Source organism: Oncorhynchus nerka, linkage group LG14 (genome assembly GCF_034236695.1).
Source record: "Oncorhynchus nerka isolate Pitt River linkage group LG14, Oner_Uvic_2.0, whole genome shotgun sequence".
NCBI classification, from domain to species: Eukaryota; Metazoa; Chordata; class Actinopteri; order Salmoniformes; family Salmonidae; genus Oncorhynchus; species Oncorhynchus nerka.
Genome location: NC_088409.1, coordinates 33,486,032 through 33,503,124, shown reverse-complemented (window position 1 = coordinate 33,503,124; position 17,093 = coordinate 33,486,032). Strand labels below are relative to the sequence as shown.

At 43.3% G+C, this 17,093-nt stretch overlaps 1 protein-coding gene across 1 annotated transcript in view; it reads right to left on the bottom strand.

Moving 5' to 3' along the window:
* LOC115142176 (cyclin-dependent kinase 14) overlaps positions 1-17,093 on the bottom strand; it is a 315,071-nt gene extending 297,978 nt beyond the window's left edge. Inside the window, exons 1-2 of the mRNA XM_065028009.1 lie at positions 16,626-17,093; positions 9,587-9,618 (exon numbers count right to left, since the gene is read on the bottom strand). Coding sequence (XP_064884081.1) covers positions 9,587-9,618; positions 16,626-16,719 — 126 coding nt within the window. The 5' untranslated portion in view covers positions 16,720-17,093. The remainder of the gene's footprint in view (positions 1-9,586; positions 9,619-16,625) is intronic.

Below are 17,093 nucleotides of genomic sequence, written 5' to 3'. Positions count from 1 at the left end.
GACTCCTCTCTTTGGCTGGAAAAAAGTGCAGACCTAACAAAATCGTTTGGTGTGCTTTTGTCGTAAAGCCTTTTTGAAATCGGACACTGTGGTGGGATTAACAACAAGTTTATCGTTAAAACAGTATAAAATACTTGTATGTTTGAGGAATTTTAATTATGAGATTTCTGTTGTTTTGAATTTGGCGCCCTGCACTTTCCCGTTAGCGGGATCTAAGCCATAAGAAGTTTTAAGCTTTATTTTGATGTTTTGCACTTGTGATTTCATGAAAGTTTAATATTTATAGTAATTTAAATTGAATTTGGCGCTCTGCAATTTCACCGGAAGTTTTCGAAATGGGCGCTATCGTCCCACTGATCTGCAAGAAGTTAATCCCATTGAGAACTCAAGAGGCGGCTGGACAAAAAAAAAACTACAAATTCTGACAAACTCCAAGCATTGATTATGCAAGAATGGGCTGCCATCTTTCAGCATGTGTCCCAAAAGTTAATTGACAGCATGCCAGGGCGGATTGCAGAGGTCTTGAAAAAGAAGGGTCAACACTGCATATATTGACTCTGCATCAACTTCATGTAATTGTCAATGAAAGCCTTTGACACTTATGAAATGCTTGTAATTACATTTCAGTATTCCATAGTAACATCTGACAAAAATATCTAAAGACACTGAAGCAGCAAACTTTGTGAAAAAGTATATTTGTGTCATTCTCAAAACTGTACATATGGAACTTGTTGTGTACAGTAGTCATGGTGATGTAGCCAATAGAAACATTTGGGGAGCTGACACCACAACTGTTTGTGGCATAATCTAGCCATCCTAATCAGACCAGAGGAGAACCACAAACCAGCCAGGAGACCACCCACAGAGGCAGAAAGAAAGAGAGAGAGATAGATAATGTAGAAAGAGGGGAAAGGAGAGAGAGAGAGAGAGAGAGAGAGAGAGAGAGAGGGAGAGAGAGGGGGAGAGAGAGAGAGAGAGAGACAGAGAGTGAGAGAGAATGTAGAAAGAGGAGAAAGGAGAGAGAGAGAGAGAGACAGAGAGAGAGAGGGAGAGATAGAGAGTGAGAGAGAGAGAGAGACAGAGAGAGAGAGAGAGAGAGAGAGAGAGAGAGAGAGAGAGAGAGAGAGGGGGAGGGAGGGATGGAGTGGAAGAGAAAGAGAGCAATTAGGGGCAACATTCCCTGTGTGTGTGTGTGTGTGTGTGTGTGTGTGTGTGTGTGTATGTGTGTATATGAGTAGGATCTGCTTAATGTCTGAGTGAAGTCAACTCTACATCTGCTGCATTTCTGGAGGACCAGACTCAAAGTGTAAAGCTCTACCTGCTCAACAAACAGACAACCTAAAGTAACCTAGGATCGAAAGCTTGCCTGTCTAGGAAAACACACAGACACACACACACACAAACACAATCACACACTTGAATATCTGTATACAATGAAGAGACCCTCGAGCTCCTCTGCAGTGCAACAGGACAGTTGGTTAACTATACCCTCCAGAAAACATCTACCCTGGCTCACAGAGAGGGATACTCCAACCCTACAGAATGCCCCTAAAATGTCTCAGCGCTGAAAGAAATTGAGAAGAGCTAGTGTCTCAGAGAGAGTAGGTTCTGGTTTCAGAAACTATTCCTCTGACCTACTCTAACGTAATCTCATTCAGATTCCTTCCTTATCGTTCCCTCCCTACCACAGCTTAAAACTTTATTTAATAATATTCGCTGTCTGATAGTATGGCTAAGCAGCTTACAGAGAGGAAGGTTAGCAGCACAGTGAGCGAAAAGTGTGAAATGAAATCCTGCCGTGATTAAAGCCGGATGATTCCAGTGGGAATATTCAACATGCGGTACAGAACGGGAAGAAACCTCTGGGAATCATCTCTCTCTCCCGGGAACTACAGAGACCATAGAAATCAGTGAGACGTCAGTCGTCCTCTGTTCACATTATAAGAACTCACAGGTTTGGTTTCACTCTATTTAAAAGCATATGGATCCTACCTGTTCTAATCTGCAGTTTAAGTTATAGCGGTTCCAGTCCTACTTATAGATGAATGGTGGATATGAAGTATATGCATCTGTCAGAGTGACAGGATCCACAATCTCCCAGTAGAGCTATAGTATATGATATCAACTACTGCACTGACTGCAGTGAAACATCACCTCTGCAAGGCCTCTCAGAACAACAAAAGGTGTGATATTTCTGAACCTGACTATGATCCTGAAAGACAATATATGTCATCTTTGATTATTTTATTTGAGTCCTTGACGATAACATTAAAGAGTGTTCGCCATACGTTGTTGCCCACGGTGATTCGAACCGGGAGAGGGACGTTATCTAGATTCCCGATGACCTTTGACCCTGTCCCTTATCTAGGAGATGCAGGGGACGGGAACCATGGGGCTTGGGGATGGGGAGGACGGTAATCTTGAGACACATCCAGGGGCAGGAAGGGTGACATTGGCGAGCGCACCGCTAGGTGAATCGATAAGCCATGGGCGGCACCTGTGTGTGTTATCAGTGTGCGTGTGCGCGTGTCTTATCAATGTTAGGGTGAAGGAAGGTTGTAATCAACACCATGGTGTTTCAAACCGCAGGCCACTACTGGTCTCCTGGTACTCTCCTCTTCTCCTCTCTTCCTTAGCCTCCATGGCCCTTACTCGTTCTTTTTGATCTTTCCTCCTGACTTATTCACAGAGATATGGCCTTTATTTTTCATTTCCACCCCTTTGTAGCTCAACAGTTATTGAATTAATGTGGAGATTTACTTGAACAACATTATAGGACATGAAAGTCAATGGGACCTCAAAGCAGGAACCAGTGAGTCAATCCCGCTAATCAACGCTACCGCACCCGCATGTTATCAATGTAGAACATTGATTGGATTTTTCAAAGTCATCAAAATATGCTGTTTTAATTGAACTTTGAACAACGAAGAGTTTAACCAAAAATCAACGAGGGTGTTTGTAGCTTGCGTTTTCTAAGCATTTTGAATTATGAATGGGAAGTGTTTTAAGCGAATAACAATTACCACTGACCTTGGCTTAGAGACAGATGTGCGCGCTCGTGGGAAAACCGCTGGATGTATGTCGAGACAATATGACAATGTCATCAGGTTCTGACAGCATTTCAAACTTAATTAATGGTGTTAGACAAACATCCAATACAAGCTATTCAAACACCTATGTCACACCTCTGTGGCTATGTCACTCAGGACAAATATGACATACATCCACAAAGTTCCAGCTGCCCCTCCTCCTCTCCTCTCTTAACCACCAGCGTAATTCCAACCAGTTTCTAACAACAAACATTTGTGCTCTGAGATAGAATGCAAGGCTAAAGTCTTGGTAAAGAACTGGAGTTCTGAGGAGTCAGCAAGTGTGAGAGGGAGAGAGAGATAAATCCATGGTCTATCTGGGTGTTCTGCTGGGCTGAGTCCGTCCCCAAGCATCACCAAGGCAGAATACCCCACCTAGCAGTCCTTAACTATGACCCAACCATCCCTACATCCCCTGACAGAGGAAAAACTCACTCTTCCAGGCATCTCTCTTCTCTACATTTCTCTCCCTCCGCCCTTGACACGCTAACATTCTAAGGCCTGGTGAATGGCTCCGGCCGATACCATACTGCTATTCAAGGAGTGACTGACTGCTAGTGATGACATAAAAGATGTTGACACAGATGACAGGAGAGCACTGTTCCTCCCTTTATAAAACCTTCAGATAACTCCCAAGGACCAAAAGGTGATTTGTTTCCTGTGAAATAAATGACATATTTTCCATCCGGTTCAGTCTTAATGGCTCCTCCACTAATATCGCTGGAGTCTTTAATGTGATCGATGAAGACGCTTATTGCATTCATTTTTGATCCTGACACCAAACACTTTCAATTATTCTATGTGCCAGACTCCAATTCTGCTGAGAATAGATAATTAAGTTCTCGTGCGACAGAGACAGAGAGAGAAGAGAGAGAGAGAGAGAAAGGGAGAGAGAGAGAGAGAGAGAGAGCGAGAGCGAGAGAGAAAAAAAAGAGAAAACAAGGAAGGAAAAAATAATTATTAATAGCCAGAAATAATTGAAGACCTTGGCCTTAATCTAACAATATTTTGCAATTGTCATTATACAGAAGTTATTGTTTGCATTGCTACACATTTTAATTTATCTGTGTGCATACAATGTGTGAAGTGAAGACAAAGCGACACTCATGGAACTCGGCTTACATGTTAACTAAAATTGGATTGAGTCCATGGGGCAGCAGCTGAGGACGTGTGCGTGCTAGCACACACGCACACACACACAATTCTTTACAATCTGCACATTCTAATGGCTCAACATGATGCCTCCTGAGACTTCCTCTTAAGTAGAGGCCATTTCAGCATTCCAGTGTGTGTGTGTGTGTGTGTGTGTGTGTGTGTGTGTGTGTGTGTGTGTGTGTGTGTGTGTGTGTGTGTGTGTGTGTATTTCAGCGTCCCAGAGTTCTCTAACAGCCTTCTGTAATAGAACAGTCAAACCCACAGCAGTGTTATTTAACATTCAGCCAGGCCACACAGCACAGCGCCTGTGTTTCCACTAGGAGAGGGGAGCAAGGAGAAAGAGAGAGAGAGAGGTAGGGAGATGAAAAGAGAGATTGAGTGGCAGGGAGAGAGAAAGAGAGAGAGAAAGACAGAGACAGAGAGAGATTTAAGAGAGATATAAGAGAGAAGGAATCAGAGAGATAGGAGCAGGATGGGGAGAAAGAGCGACAAAGACACAGAGAAAGAGTGAGAGAGAAGAGGAGAGAGGGACAGAGAGAAGAGGGGAGAGGGGGATAAAGACTGCTGTGGATGACTGGTCTCTTTCTGTGCCATATACAGTCACATTACCTTGGAGCAACCATTTAATATCAAGACAAACTAACAGGGTACTGTTGATAACTCTTCAGGCAGTGTAGTAGGCTAGCTACTCTGGGTACATTTTAATCAGACTCGTGGTGTTCTGCCCATGATGAATATGCATCAGCTGAACAATGTAGCAAACAATGGACCCTTCTTTAAGACACAAACACACGCCGGCTAATTCCTCTCCTTACTGGTCCCTCAGAGACATCCTGGTGCTGCACAGGAAATAGTTATTTTTCTTTCCTAAATTCTTTAAATTGTTTCCCTGGCGGCAGAGACCATTTATAGCCAATGGTCCGGGTTATTTCCCAGGGCACGGGCTTCTTGGAGTGGTCCGGTTCACATTATTTCACCACAAAAGTCCCAGTAGCATAAACTGGATGGACTGGTGGTGGAGATATATCTAATCTATGTTCATCAGCATAATCACAGGAAACATAACTAATGCCAATGTTAAATAACTTTATATACAGCCATTTTATATACAGCTAGACTCCAGTGCCAACACAAATAATGACTTGTGCAAAGCCCCTGTGATGACAAAGTCTTAAAAAGAGCATAATCACTTCCTCAGTGCAACCACAGAGCTGAGACTGCAGATTACAATACAAGAGAGTGAGAGAGGGAGGGAGAGAGAAAGAGTGAAAAAAGAGGGAAATTGGGAAAGAGAAAGAGGGAGAGAGAGTGAGAAAGAGAGAGAGAGAGACACCAAATAATGCATGCAGAGCTAAATTTAGGTCGATACCGCTAATGATCAAAATCCAGAAAAGAGCCGTTAAATTCTACAACCACCTAAAAGGAAGCGATTTCCAAACCTTCCATAACAAAGCCATCTCCTACAGAGAGATGAACCTGGGGAGGAGTCCCCTAAGCAAGCTGGTCCTGGGGCAGAACAGCAACACAATTAGACCCAATCAAATCATGAGAAAACAAAAAGATAATTACTTGACACATTGGAAAGAATTAACAAAAAACAGAGCAAACTAGAATGCTATTTGGCCCTAAACAGAGAGTACAGAGTAGCAAAATACCTAACCATTGTGACTGACCTAAACCTAAGGAAAGCTTTAACTATGTACAGACTCAGTGAGCATAGCCTTGCTATTATTGAGAAAGGCCGCCGTAGGCAGACCTGGCTCTCAAGAGAAGACAGGCTATGTGCACACTGCCCACAAAATGAGGTGGAAACTGAGCTGCACTTCCTAACCTACTGCCAAATGTATGACCATATTAGAGATACATATTTCCCTCAGATTACTCAGATCAACAAAGAATTAGAAAACAAACCCATTTTTGATAAACTCCCATATTCTTTGGGTGAAATACCACAGTGTGCCATCACAGCAGCAAGATTTGCAACCTGTTGCCACAAGGGCAACCAGTGAAGAACAAACACCATTGTAAATACAACCCATATTTACGTGTATTTATTTTCCCTTTTGTACTTTAACTATTTGCACATAATATGACATTTGTAATGTCTTTATTCTTTTGGAACTTTTGTGAGTGTAATGTTTACTGTAGATTGTTATTATTATAACTTTTTAAAAACTTTTTATTATTATTTAGCTCACTTGCTTTGGCAATGTAAACATATGTTTTCCATGCCAATAAAGTCCTTAAATAGAATTGAATTGAGAGAGAGAGAGAAAGAGCTTAGTCAGAGCCAGGGGTGGGCTTAGTGATTTGGAGGCCCCCGTCAAAGGCCAGTCTGTATTACCTTTTAATGTGCCATGAACACAACCAGTCATGTTTTTATCTGATTGTCAAATAATCACTTCAAAAGTAGGTTACCTTCACACGTTCATCCAAAATAATTCCAGCATCCGAACAGTGCACTGTGCACCCACCAACTTTCCTTCAATTCAATAGAGGCTGAAATGATCTCCCCGGCAAAAGCATCTGAGCTAGCGAAACAGCAGCCCTCTGTGTTACTATATGTAGCCCATGTATCTGATGCTGTCTGGCCAAAACAAAGTATGACATGCCAGACAGAGTCAGATAAATGGGCTACACATACTGTACATGTCCTCTGCTTAGATGACGATGGCAGTTTTATCAGCAGCACCTGCCTTTTTACTGAAGAAATGTGTATTGTATCCTCTTAGAGTCCGAGGACAAAGGGCTGAGTCGAGAACCAGTCTTCCCTAAATAGCAAAATGGGGTGGAGACCAGATGTAAATCAGTGATGCCTCACTACACGTCAAATCAATCAAATGCCTTGCTTGGGGGGAGCGCCAATAGTGCTCACTAAATTAGTGTTGTATGTGCAACCGTGCATGGTGAAGATGGCCAGGAAATCGCTGATTGAAATCTCCATCAATATACAGTATGTCGATGTATTTGGATTGTGTATTGAGCACACTTCTGACAAAACGGTTTCCCCCCAGGTTTTCTTCCATTTTCTGCCATGTTGCAAACGAGCATACGGACCAACTCTCTGCAAAATGTGTCCTATCCAGTCAGAAAACAGTGCCGAACATAACACCTGGCAGCAACGGGCCTGTGGGCAAGGGTTCTTGAAAAGTAACATCCAATCAAAATATTGCCGCTGGGAGCCAACATTCAAACTGTTTTTGCAATACAAAATTCTCCACACAGCGATACGATTTTGGAGGTATGGCAACGTGAGACTACTACTAAGGGGGGGGTAAGAAATTATTAGAATATTATTTAAAAAATGTATGGCCAGCTCATGAGGTCCATTGATGATGTGAGGGCTGAGGCAATTGCCTCTTCTGCCTAATGGTAAGTCCACCAGTGGTCAGAGGAAGGTTAGAGTTCTGCTTCTCTATACAAAAGCATGGAAAGGAGATGCTCATTATGAACTGAGAGGTGGCCACAGCAGTGATAGGTAGAGAGGGACAAGGAGAAAGAGAGAGAGAGAGCAGCAGGGAGTAATTGCCCATCACTCTTATAATCTGTGTAGGGATAGGCAAGAATACAGGGACATGGGAGGAGCGGACATCCCCAGAGATTTAACAGAGGTAGAAAAACAGCTTATCATGACTCTTGTGTGCATCAGTTGTGCTGGGCTACACTACACAGCTTCTAAAATCTTTACAACTTGGGACGTAGTCACATTTCATAATATCCTTGTCCCAAATCTTTCCTTTCTTCCATCCTCAACCCCAGGACGTGGCTGCTCCCATTAAACAATGATTCCCTAGTTGATCCTGCCCTGCGTTTCTCGGTTGTCGTGGGGGAAAAATGCTGACACGCAAACAGTGAGCTGCTTTGTAAGTGTGCACATTATTATGGGCAGAACATTTTTTTTTAAATCCGGAGGCGCAGAATATGAACTTATTATGAAATAGTAACGATAATATGAAATTATATTTTTGGTTTCTGTCATGGTAGGACGCAGATGTAATATTGGTGGAGTTTGTTTTGCATGGCCCGGTGCCCCGGGTGGGTGGAGATTTCACTTAAAGACCAATGGAATGAGCAAACTGCGCTCATCTGAGGCACGTAAAAGGAACTTGCACATTGAAGGCAGCCAGGTTCTCTCCACAGCTCCACCAATCTGTCCTCCATCACCTCGGTCCACACGGTGTGTGTAGTTGTTACTTTCCTCTTTGCCATCATTGTTTTGGTCTCACATGTTGAGTGCTCATTGGCTATTGGCAGCATTCCTTGCCCAATCGCATCGTAGCACTGCTCATACTACAAGATGCACAACCTAAATGTGTCCCAAAAACGTTCAGGACATCCGACAGGGATCTGGAGAACGGAACAGCCATCGTCAGTGCGTCCTTGACCCACTCAAACTATGCAAGTCCTGACGTATTGATCCTAGCCCAAGTTCATAGGGTTTCACCCCGATCATGAAAATTTGTCTAGGATGGCAAAAAACGTGGGGAATTCATGGCATAATTGTGTAGTGTATGACCGGCATTAGTTTCAGCCTCCATTTGCAGAGCTGTTCAGATAGTTAATGCAATCCCTGGTTTGTCTGTACCATCACCGCCTTCATAAGCTGAACAGATAAGGTTATCATTAACCAAAGCAAGATCAGCAAACATTCACGCTGGCTGCTGTCTCCTCAGTCTCTCTACACCTTGTGTACTTGAATTTCCAACTGGAGAAGGGAAAGGCTTAGAGACCACAGGAGTTAAGCCTTATCTTTCACCAAGAACATCTCTTTAGATACCAATCTAAAGCACCGCATTGAGGGCTTGGGGGAAGAAAAAAAATCGATGTTACTTCAACTCAAAAGAGCAAGCAAGCAGAATTTCCCTGCCAACGCATTTAACATTTACATCCTAGTGTCTACGGCCTTATCGGCTTCCTCATCAACACACGCTCGCATGCACACACAGTCATGCACACGTACACACACACACACACACACACGCATTGTTATACTTGGGAAAACATTCGCTAATACTTTCATCATTCTGATGTTAGTTTCTCTGTCCACAGAATGTGTCTGGTTGGCTTCCTAGTGACAAACGCTGGCCCAGAGGACTGGAACTACTGAGATGATAGGACAGCCCTGATGCAGTACACATGAGCACATGAGCACATTACAAACCCTATCTAATGTCCGTTCATAGAAATAAACTACTGAACTGCACCACAGCATTGTCTGTCTATGAATTCAATCCATGATACCACACAATAAACACAATAAGCATTAACATCAAATATTGTTGTATTGCACTGAAAAAATGGGCCAATCATTTCACCAGCTGTTTCACTGGTTTTGAACTCACCTCATCAAAGCCACTGTCCTCTTTCTTGAAAGCTGAAAATAGAGAAAAGAAGAAAATCAGGCTCACATTGACGTCTTCTGAACAGGGAACAAAAACAGTGCCTACAACCAGTGTGCAATCACTTATAACCCACACACACACGCACAGTACGCACCCACACAGCCCTGTAATTGTGTCCTGATTTCCTATTTGTGTGATAAAGATGCTTATGCTTCCTTCATTAAGGTAGACACTCAGGCAGACAGTCCGAGGTCAATCAACATGATCCGACACTGGCAGCATTCAAAAGAAGAGTTTGTTTGTGCTTTATCAGACAGACCTTTCAGACACTGCACCATCTTTAGTAAACTAGTGAATGGCTGGGAACACACCTGGGATCACTTCAAATAGTATTTGAAATCTTTAAATATACTTTAGCTGTGCGTGATTGATCTTGCCTGGCGCAACGGAACCAATAGAATAGTCCCAAAAGAGGCCTCCCGGGTGGCGCAGTGGTCTGTGCCACCAGAGACTCTGGGTTCGCGCCCAGGCTCTGTCGGGAGGTCCATGGGGCGACGCACAATTGGCCTAGCGTCGTCCGGGTTAGGGAGGGTTTGGCCGGTAGGGATATCCTTGTCTCATCGTACAGTAGCGACTCCTGTGGCGTGCTGGGCGCAGTGCACGTGCTAACCAGGTCGCCAGGTGTACGGTGTTTCCTCCGACACATTGGCACGGCTGGCTTCCGGGTTGGATGCGCACTGTGTTAAGAAGCAGTGCGGCTTGGCTTGGATTGGGTTGTGTTTCGGAGGACGCATGGCTTTCGACCTTCGTCTCTCCTGAGCCCTTACGGGAGTTGAAGCGATGAGACAAGATAGTAACTACTAACAATTGGATACCACGAAATTGGGGAGAAAGGGGGGTAAAATAAATAAAATTTAAAATTAAAAAGAATAGTCCCAAAAGTACACACCCCACCCAAATGGCAGGCTTAAGCAAACGCTGTAAGTCATTTTGAAAGATTTCAAATCATATTTGAACCCAGGTGTGGCAGGGAGAGAGCAACACAACACTAGAAGCCCATTGGTGTGACTGAGGAGCTCTCGTCTTCTCTCGCCACTATAACTATAATCACAGGAAGTCATAGCGATTGCATTGGACAGCAATATCCTTCGTATTTATGAAAAGGAAGGTAAACAATGCTGTGTTGCCGGTGTGATTGTTTCCTCCTTGACAGCTAGATGTACTGTATGGTACATTCAGTGCCAACCAGATCTTATCTTCAGCATTGTTTTTAACTGTGAAAGACAAACCAATCCACATTGCCTGGGAGGAGTGCTGAAAAATGCTTTTTGGAAACATAGCCTACTAAATATCTCTTTAATTACAAATTTCTCATAATGAACTCAATAATTATCTGATTGGAGGGTATCACAACTAATCTGACACAATGAGACAGGGGAAGTTACAGATGGGAGTAACAGTATTTTGTTTGGCCTTGATGTGAAATGACTTATTCATGTCAATGGTATTGTTTTGAGGAAGAGTCATCTAGACGCGGAGCCATAAAATTGCGTCTTTCTCATCAGAGAACAGTGACACAGTAGGATCATTACAACTGCAGTAAATGGGAGTCAATACACAAGACATTGTTATTTAGTTCGAACACTCATTCACATACAAGTCTGATATATTGAACATTTCCAACACAGAACTAAACATGGACTCGTATTCAAGAACATAAATATAAAATACTATACAGTTGAAGTCGGAGGTTTACATACATCTAAGCCAAATAGAGTACATTTAAACTCAGTTTCACAATTCCTGACCTTTAATCCTAGTAAAAATTCCCTGTCTTAGGTCAGTTTGGATCACCATTTTATCAATGTGAAATGTCAGAATAATAGTAGAGAGAATGATTTATTTCAGCTTTTATTTCTTTCATCGCATCCTCAGTGGGTCTCTAGGAGACAGAACGCGTCTCCTTCCTGAGCGGTATGACGGCTGTGTGGTCCCATGGTGTTTATACTTCTGTACTATTGTTTGTACAGATGAACGTGGTACCTTCAGGCATTTGGAAATTGCTCCCATGGATGAACCAGACTTGTGGAGGTCTTGGCTGATTTCTTTTGATTTTCCCATGATGTCAAGCAAAGAGGCACAGAGTTTGAATGTAGGCCTTGAAATACATCCACAGGTACACCTCCAATTGACTCAAATGATGTCAATTAGCCTATCAGAAGCTTCTAAAGCCATGACATTATTTCCTGGAATTTTCCAAGCTGTTTAAAGGCATTCCCCAACTGGAGGCCCAAGGGGGATTTTATTTTTTATAATAAAATAATATGTTTATTATTATAATTATTGGACATAAAAGACAGCTCCAATTGATTATAATTTGAGAAATAGTTTCCAAAGTATTCCCACGCATAATGCAGAGATTTACAGTGTATGCGATCGTGAGCTAATATAAGCAAGGTTTGAAATGATTATGTTATAGTAAATTTTGTCACGTGTGCTCCCTCTCTGGCCTCCAGGTCCCCATGCTGCACACCTGTCACCATTGTTACACGCATCAGTGCATAATGAAATTGCCTCACCAAAGGGAAGCATCAGGGAGTGTTTAATTTTAAAAATAATTGTGTTGGAGGTGATGTCAGGTCCGGGTGTCAGAACCAGAGCTACCTGGGAGGCCTCAGCTGGTTTGTCGGATTCCCATGCCTCAGCGGGTTTGACGGGTTTCCCTGCCTCAGCGGGATCGATAGGCTACCATGCCTCAGTTGGCTCGACAGGCTACCATGCCTCAGCTGTCTCGACAGGCTCCCATGCCTCAGCTGTCTCGACAGGCTCCCATGCCTCAGCTGGCTCGACAGGCTCCCATGCCTCAGCTGGCTCGACAGGCTCCCATGCCTCAGCTGGCTCGACAGGCTCCCATGCCTCAGCTGGCTCGACAGGCTCCCATGCCTCAGCTGGCTCGACAGGCTACCATGCCTCAGCTGTCTCGACAGGCTACCATGCCTCAGCTGTCTCGACAGGCTACCATGCCTCAGCTGTCTCGACAGGCTACCATGCCTCAGCTGGCTCGACAGGATCCCATGCCTCAGCTGGCTCGACAGGATCCCATGCCTCAGCTGGCTCGACAGGCTCCCATGCCTCAGCTGGCTCGACAGGATCCCATGCCTCAGCTGGCTCGACAGGATCCCATGCCTCAGCTGGCTCGACAGGCTACCATGCCTCAGCTGGCTCGACAGGATCCCATGCCTCAGCTGGCTTGACAGGATCCCATGCCTCAGCTGGCTCGACAGGCTCCCATGCCTCAGCTGGCTCGACAGGATCCCATGTCTCAGCTGGCTCGACAGGCTACCATGCCTCAGCTGTCTCGACAGGCTACCATGCCTCAGCTGTCTCGACAGGATCCCATGCCTCAGCTGGCTTGACAGGATCCCATGCCTCAGCTGTCTCGACAGGCTACCATGCCTCAGCTGGCTCGACAGGATCCCATGCCTCAGCTGGCTCGACAGGATCCCATGCCTCAGCTGGCTCGACAGGCTTCCATGCCTCAGCTGGCTCGACAGGCTACAATTCCTCAGCTGGCTCGACAGGCTACAATTCCTCAGCCGGCTCATCAGACTCTCATGCCTCAGCCGGTTTATCAGGTTTCTGCGCCTCAGCAGAGGCGACCGGTCCGCTCCTGATCCCCGGGATCGTTCCTGTGGTTGGTGTCCTGCTGCTGGAGCCGAATGTGCCGGGGAGGGGGTACTGTCACGTGTGCTCCCTCTCCGGCCTCTAAGGTACCAGGCTGCTCATTATGGCGCACACCTGTCACCATCGTTATGCGCATCGGCGCATAATGACACTCACCTGGACTCCATCACCTCCTTGATTACCTGCCCTATATATGTCACTCCCTTTGGTTCCTTCCCTATATCTGTCTCTCCCATTGGTTCCTTCCCTATATATGTCACTTCCTTTGGTTCCTTCCCTATATCTGTCTCTCCCATTGGTTCCTTCCCTATTTCTGTCTCTCCCATTGGTTCCTTCCCTATATATGTCACTCCCTTTGGTTCCTTCCCTATATCTGTCTCTCCCATTGGTTCCTTCCCTATATCTGTCTCTCCCATTGGTATCATTGTATCATTGTTTCTGTTTCAGTTTCAGTTTCATGTCTGTGTGTTGTTTGTGTTTCTTGTTTTGTATTATGTTTTCATTTATTTATTAAACGATTCACTCCCTGAAATTGTTCCCGACTCTCAGTGCACGCGTTACAAATTTGCAGTCTACAAATTATTTGTAATTATGTTTCGGGCCCCTGTCCATCCCCTCAAGAAAAAAATCAGCCCATAGCTGAATCTAGTTGATGATCCCTGAAGTAGGCCAACAGTCTCATCCCAGCTAACCTCAGCTAATGTCAGAAGGCTGCATTGTCATAGCGATGTACTGGAAATACACAGTAACAGTTAAAAGACAAAGATAGAGTTGTGAGTTTGTAGATCCTACAGTAAATGACATGCAAGGTGGTAGCATAGCCTGGAATAGCAAGGTAGCATAAATAGCCTACAATCTGGGTCCCACATCAAATTCCCAACTCCATTTAGCATGATATGTTCCATTTCGTACATTGTAAAGTGGCTGTTCCACTGGATGTCATAAGGTGAATGCACCAATTTGTAAGTCGCTCTGGATAAGAGCGTCTGCTAAATGACTTAAATGTAAATGTAAATATGTATTAACTTGAGGATGTCCATCACCCATGTCTTATGATATGTTATGAATTACAATTTATATTATATATTACAAATTTGGAAAACATACAATGTTACAAATTAGCAAAACATATGATATGTTATGAATTCTGGCTAGGTAGCTAACGTTAGCTAGCTGGAAAAAAATAGCTGGGTTAGGGATTAAGGTTAGGGTTAAGTTTAAGAGTTAGGTTACAGGATTAAGGTTAGGGTTAACTAATTAAGGTTAGTTTTGGAGTTAGGGGAAGGGTTAGCTAACATGTTAAGAAGCTGCAAAGTAGCTAAAAAGTTGTAAGTAGCTGCAAAGTTGCTAATTAGCTCAAATTCTAAAGTTGTCCGTGATGAGATTCGAACTCGCAACCTTTCCACCCGACCAACCAGCCTACCTTCGTTTTTTTTTGCCTTAAGTAACAATATGTCTTGTGTAACCATACCAAAGGTAACATAATGGTCTAACTGGGGGTCCCAAATTTACGTTTACTATGTTACGTCTAGTCTATGAGACCAGGCTGAACTATGATGTGACATTGAGTGTGAGCGTATTACAGTTTTTCTCAATTGCTAAAACACAATTTCTGAAACCTTGCTCCATTTCCTGAAAACATTCAACACAAAACCTCATCTTCAAGCACTATTAACATAACCTCTGACTCCTCTTGCAAAATGAAACATTCGCCTCAAAACAGTTTGACCTGTGTTCAAAATCAAACACTGCTCCCAAATCATAAACAAATTGATCAAAATGATATACACTCTCAAGCAGTCAGTAAACAATACACCGAAAAATAGAAAACACATGGTTCAAAACATACAATTCTCAGGGAGAAGTACATTTTTAATCAAAACATTTTTTCATATTTTTCCGTCATTGTCTTTTGTTGAACGAAAACATGTTCTATCATAGTAGCTCAAAATGTATCAGAAATTACTACTCTGCTTTGCTCTTTGCAATTTAGTTTTTTGTTCTTTTTTGTTCTGTTTGCTCTCTGAACTGGCTTATATTGGTTGTGTCGCATCATTTGAAACAGGTTAAATCAATTTTGAGTGGTTGTGTTCAATCAATGATATATGTTCTCTATTTGTATTTGATTGTTGCCACTTGTGTTTACCAGTATGGATGACATGTGCATTAGAGTACAGAATGTGTTTTGAGAATGAGAATGTGTTTAGAGTTTTGCTGAAAAGACTAAGTGAGATCTGCAAATGGTGTTTTACCATGTGAAATGGTTTAAGGTATTGACAACAGACTACACACTTAGCTAAATGAGTCCAGGCAACTGAGAACTTTGTTCAGCCAATGGGTTTTAGCAATTGAGAAAAACTGTATTAGGACATGTATGGAAATAATATCTACTGGTATATAGTATAGTAAGCATTATGATTTGGTTACAAGAAGCCCAACTTCTCTAACTAAGCTGTAATGCTCTTTGTTAAACCGTCCATGAAACACAGACAGAGAGTGAGTGATCAATCAATGCCTATATAGTGCGGTGCACCACGTTGATGGCTGATGCAGATATCAGCAGCAACAGTGACCAATATGGACAAGGACAATCCATGCAGCAGAAAAGTCAATGCCGACCTTTTTTTCATGCAGCCTCATATTCGACCCATATTGGTAAATGTTCCCTCTTCTTGTTGTATCTGATCAGTTCATTTGTGGGGAGAGAATATATAACAGTCGTCTACATAGGGAGTGATATTTGGTGAGCCTTTAATGCACCAAACCGTATAGACCAACACGGGATGAGAGAGAGAGAGAGAGAGAGAGAGAGAGAGAGAGAGAGAAGAGAGAAGAGAGAGAGAGAAGAGAGAAGAGAGAGAGAGGGGCAGTGTGTGTACCTGCTTAGATGCCTGAGTTTACTCACGCAGGCCATTTGGATAGCAAGCTCCTTCCAGTTGTACAATAAACACATCGGCAAATCCCTGATGTTTTATTCGGCAGTAATGATAACACTCAACATGAACTACCCATTTACAATATTCACATAGCTAATATCATAGCCATGTATTTAGAATGCACTTTTTCTAATGTCATTCACGGTTACAGTGTAACAATGTGTTGAATTGCAGCAACACAATGACAGTTATTGCCATAATGCATAATCGTAATGTCGTAAAAGTGATTGCCACTAGTGTGAATGCCACCGCATGTAAAGCTTTTTCGTAATAGTGAAATTCCGCTATCGTCCCGACTAGTTGGAGTGGACATTATTAGAATAGTTCCCTAGGCTACAGCACCGTTTTCCATAACCGTTAACTGCGATAGGCTATGCATTGTTGCAATAAAACCGCTACAGTAGGGGTAGGATACTTACCTATGCGACTGAAGCTCTCTGACAAAGTTCTTCGCAACTTTTTCATTTTGCCGATTTTTTCAGCAGGTTTCGAAACTGGCATCAGGTCACACATCTTGACGTTTGGACTGCAGCAGACAGTGGTCTTCACAAAACTGGAGAGGAGCGCAGGGTTCAAACCAAGGGGTTCTCCGTTCTACTACGATGTCAAGAAACAGGAAACGTGTATGCTAACGCTTTTGTTTTCAAAAACACATTGGTGTATTCTTCTCAGGTCTTCTTTGTGTTCAACGACATTTCTAAAGTCGGAATTTTCCACAAGATGCCAAGTATGAAGCTGTACAATAAAACATGGGCTGGCTGATATTCTCTATTTTCTCCCTGAAACTGAACGGGTTTTTGAGTTCTTTCTCTCTCACAGTCTCTTTCTCACTCAGTCTCTCTCTCCCTCTGCTCTGCTCCCCTGGAATCTGGATGTCATTTTTGGGA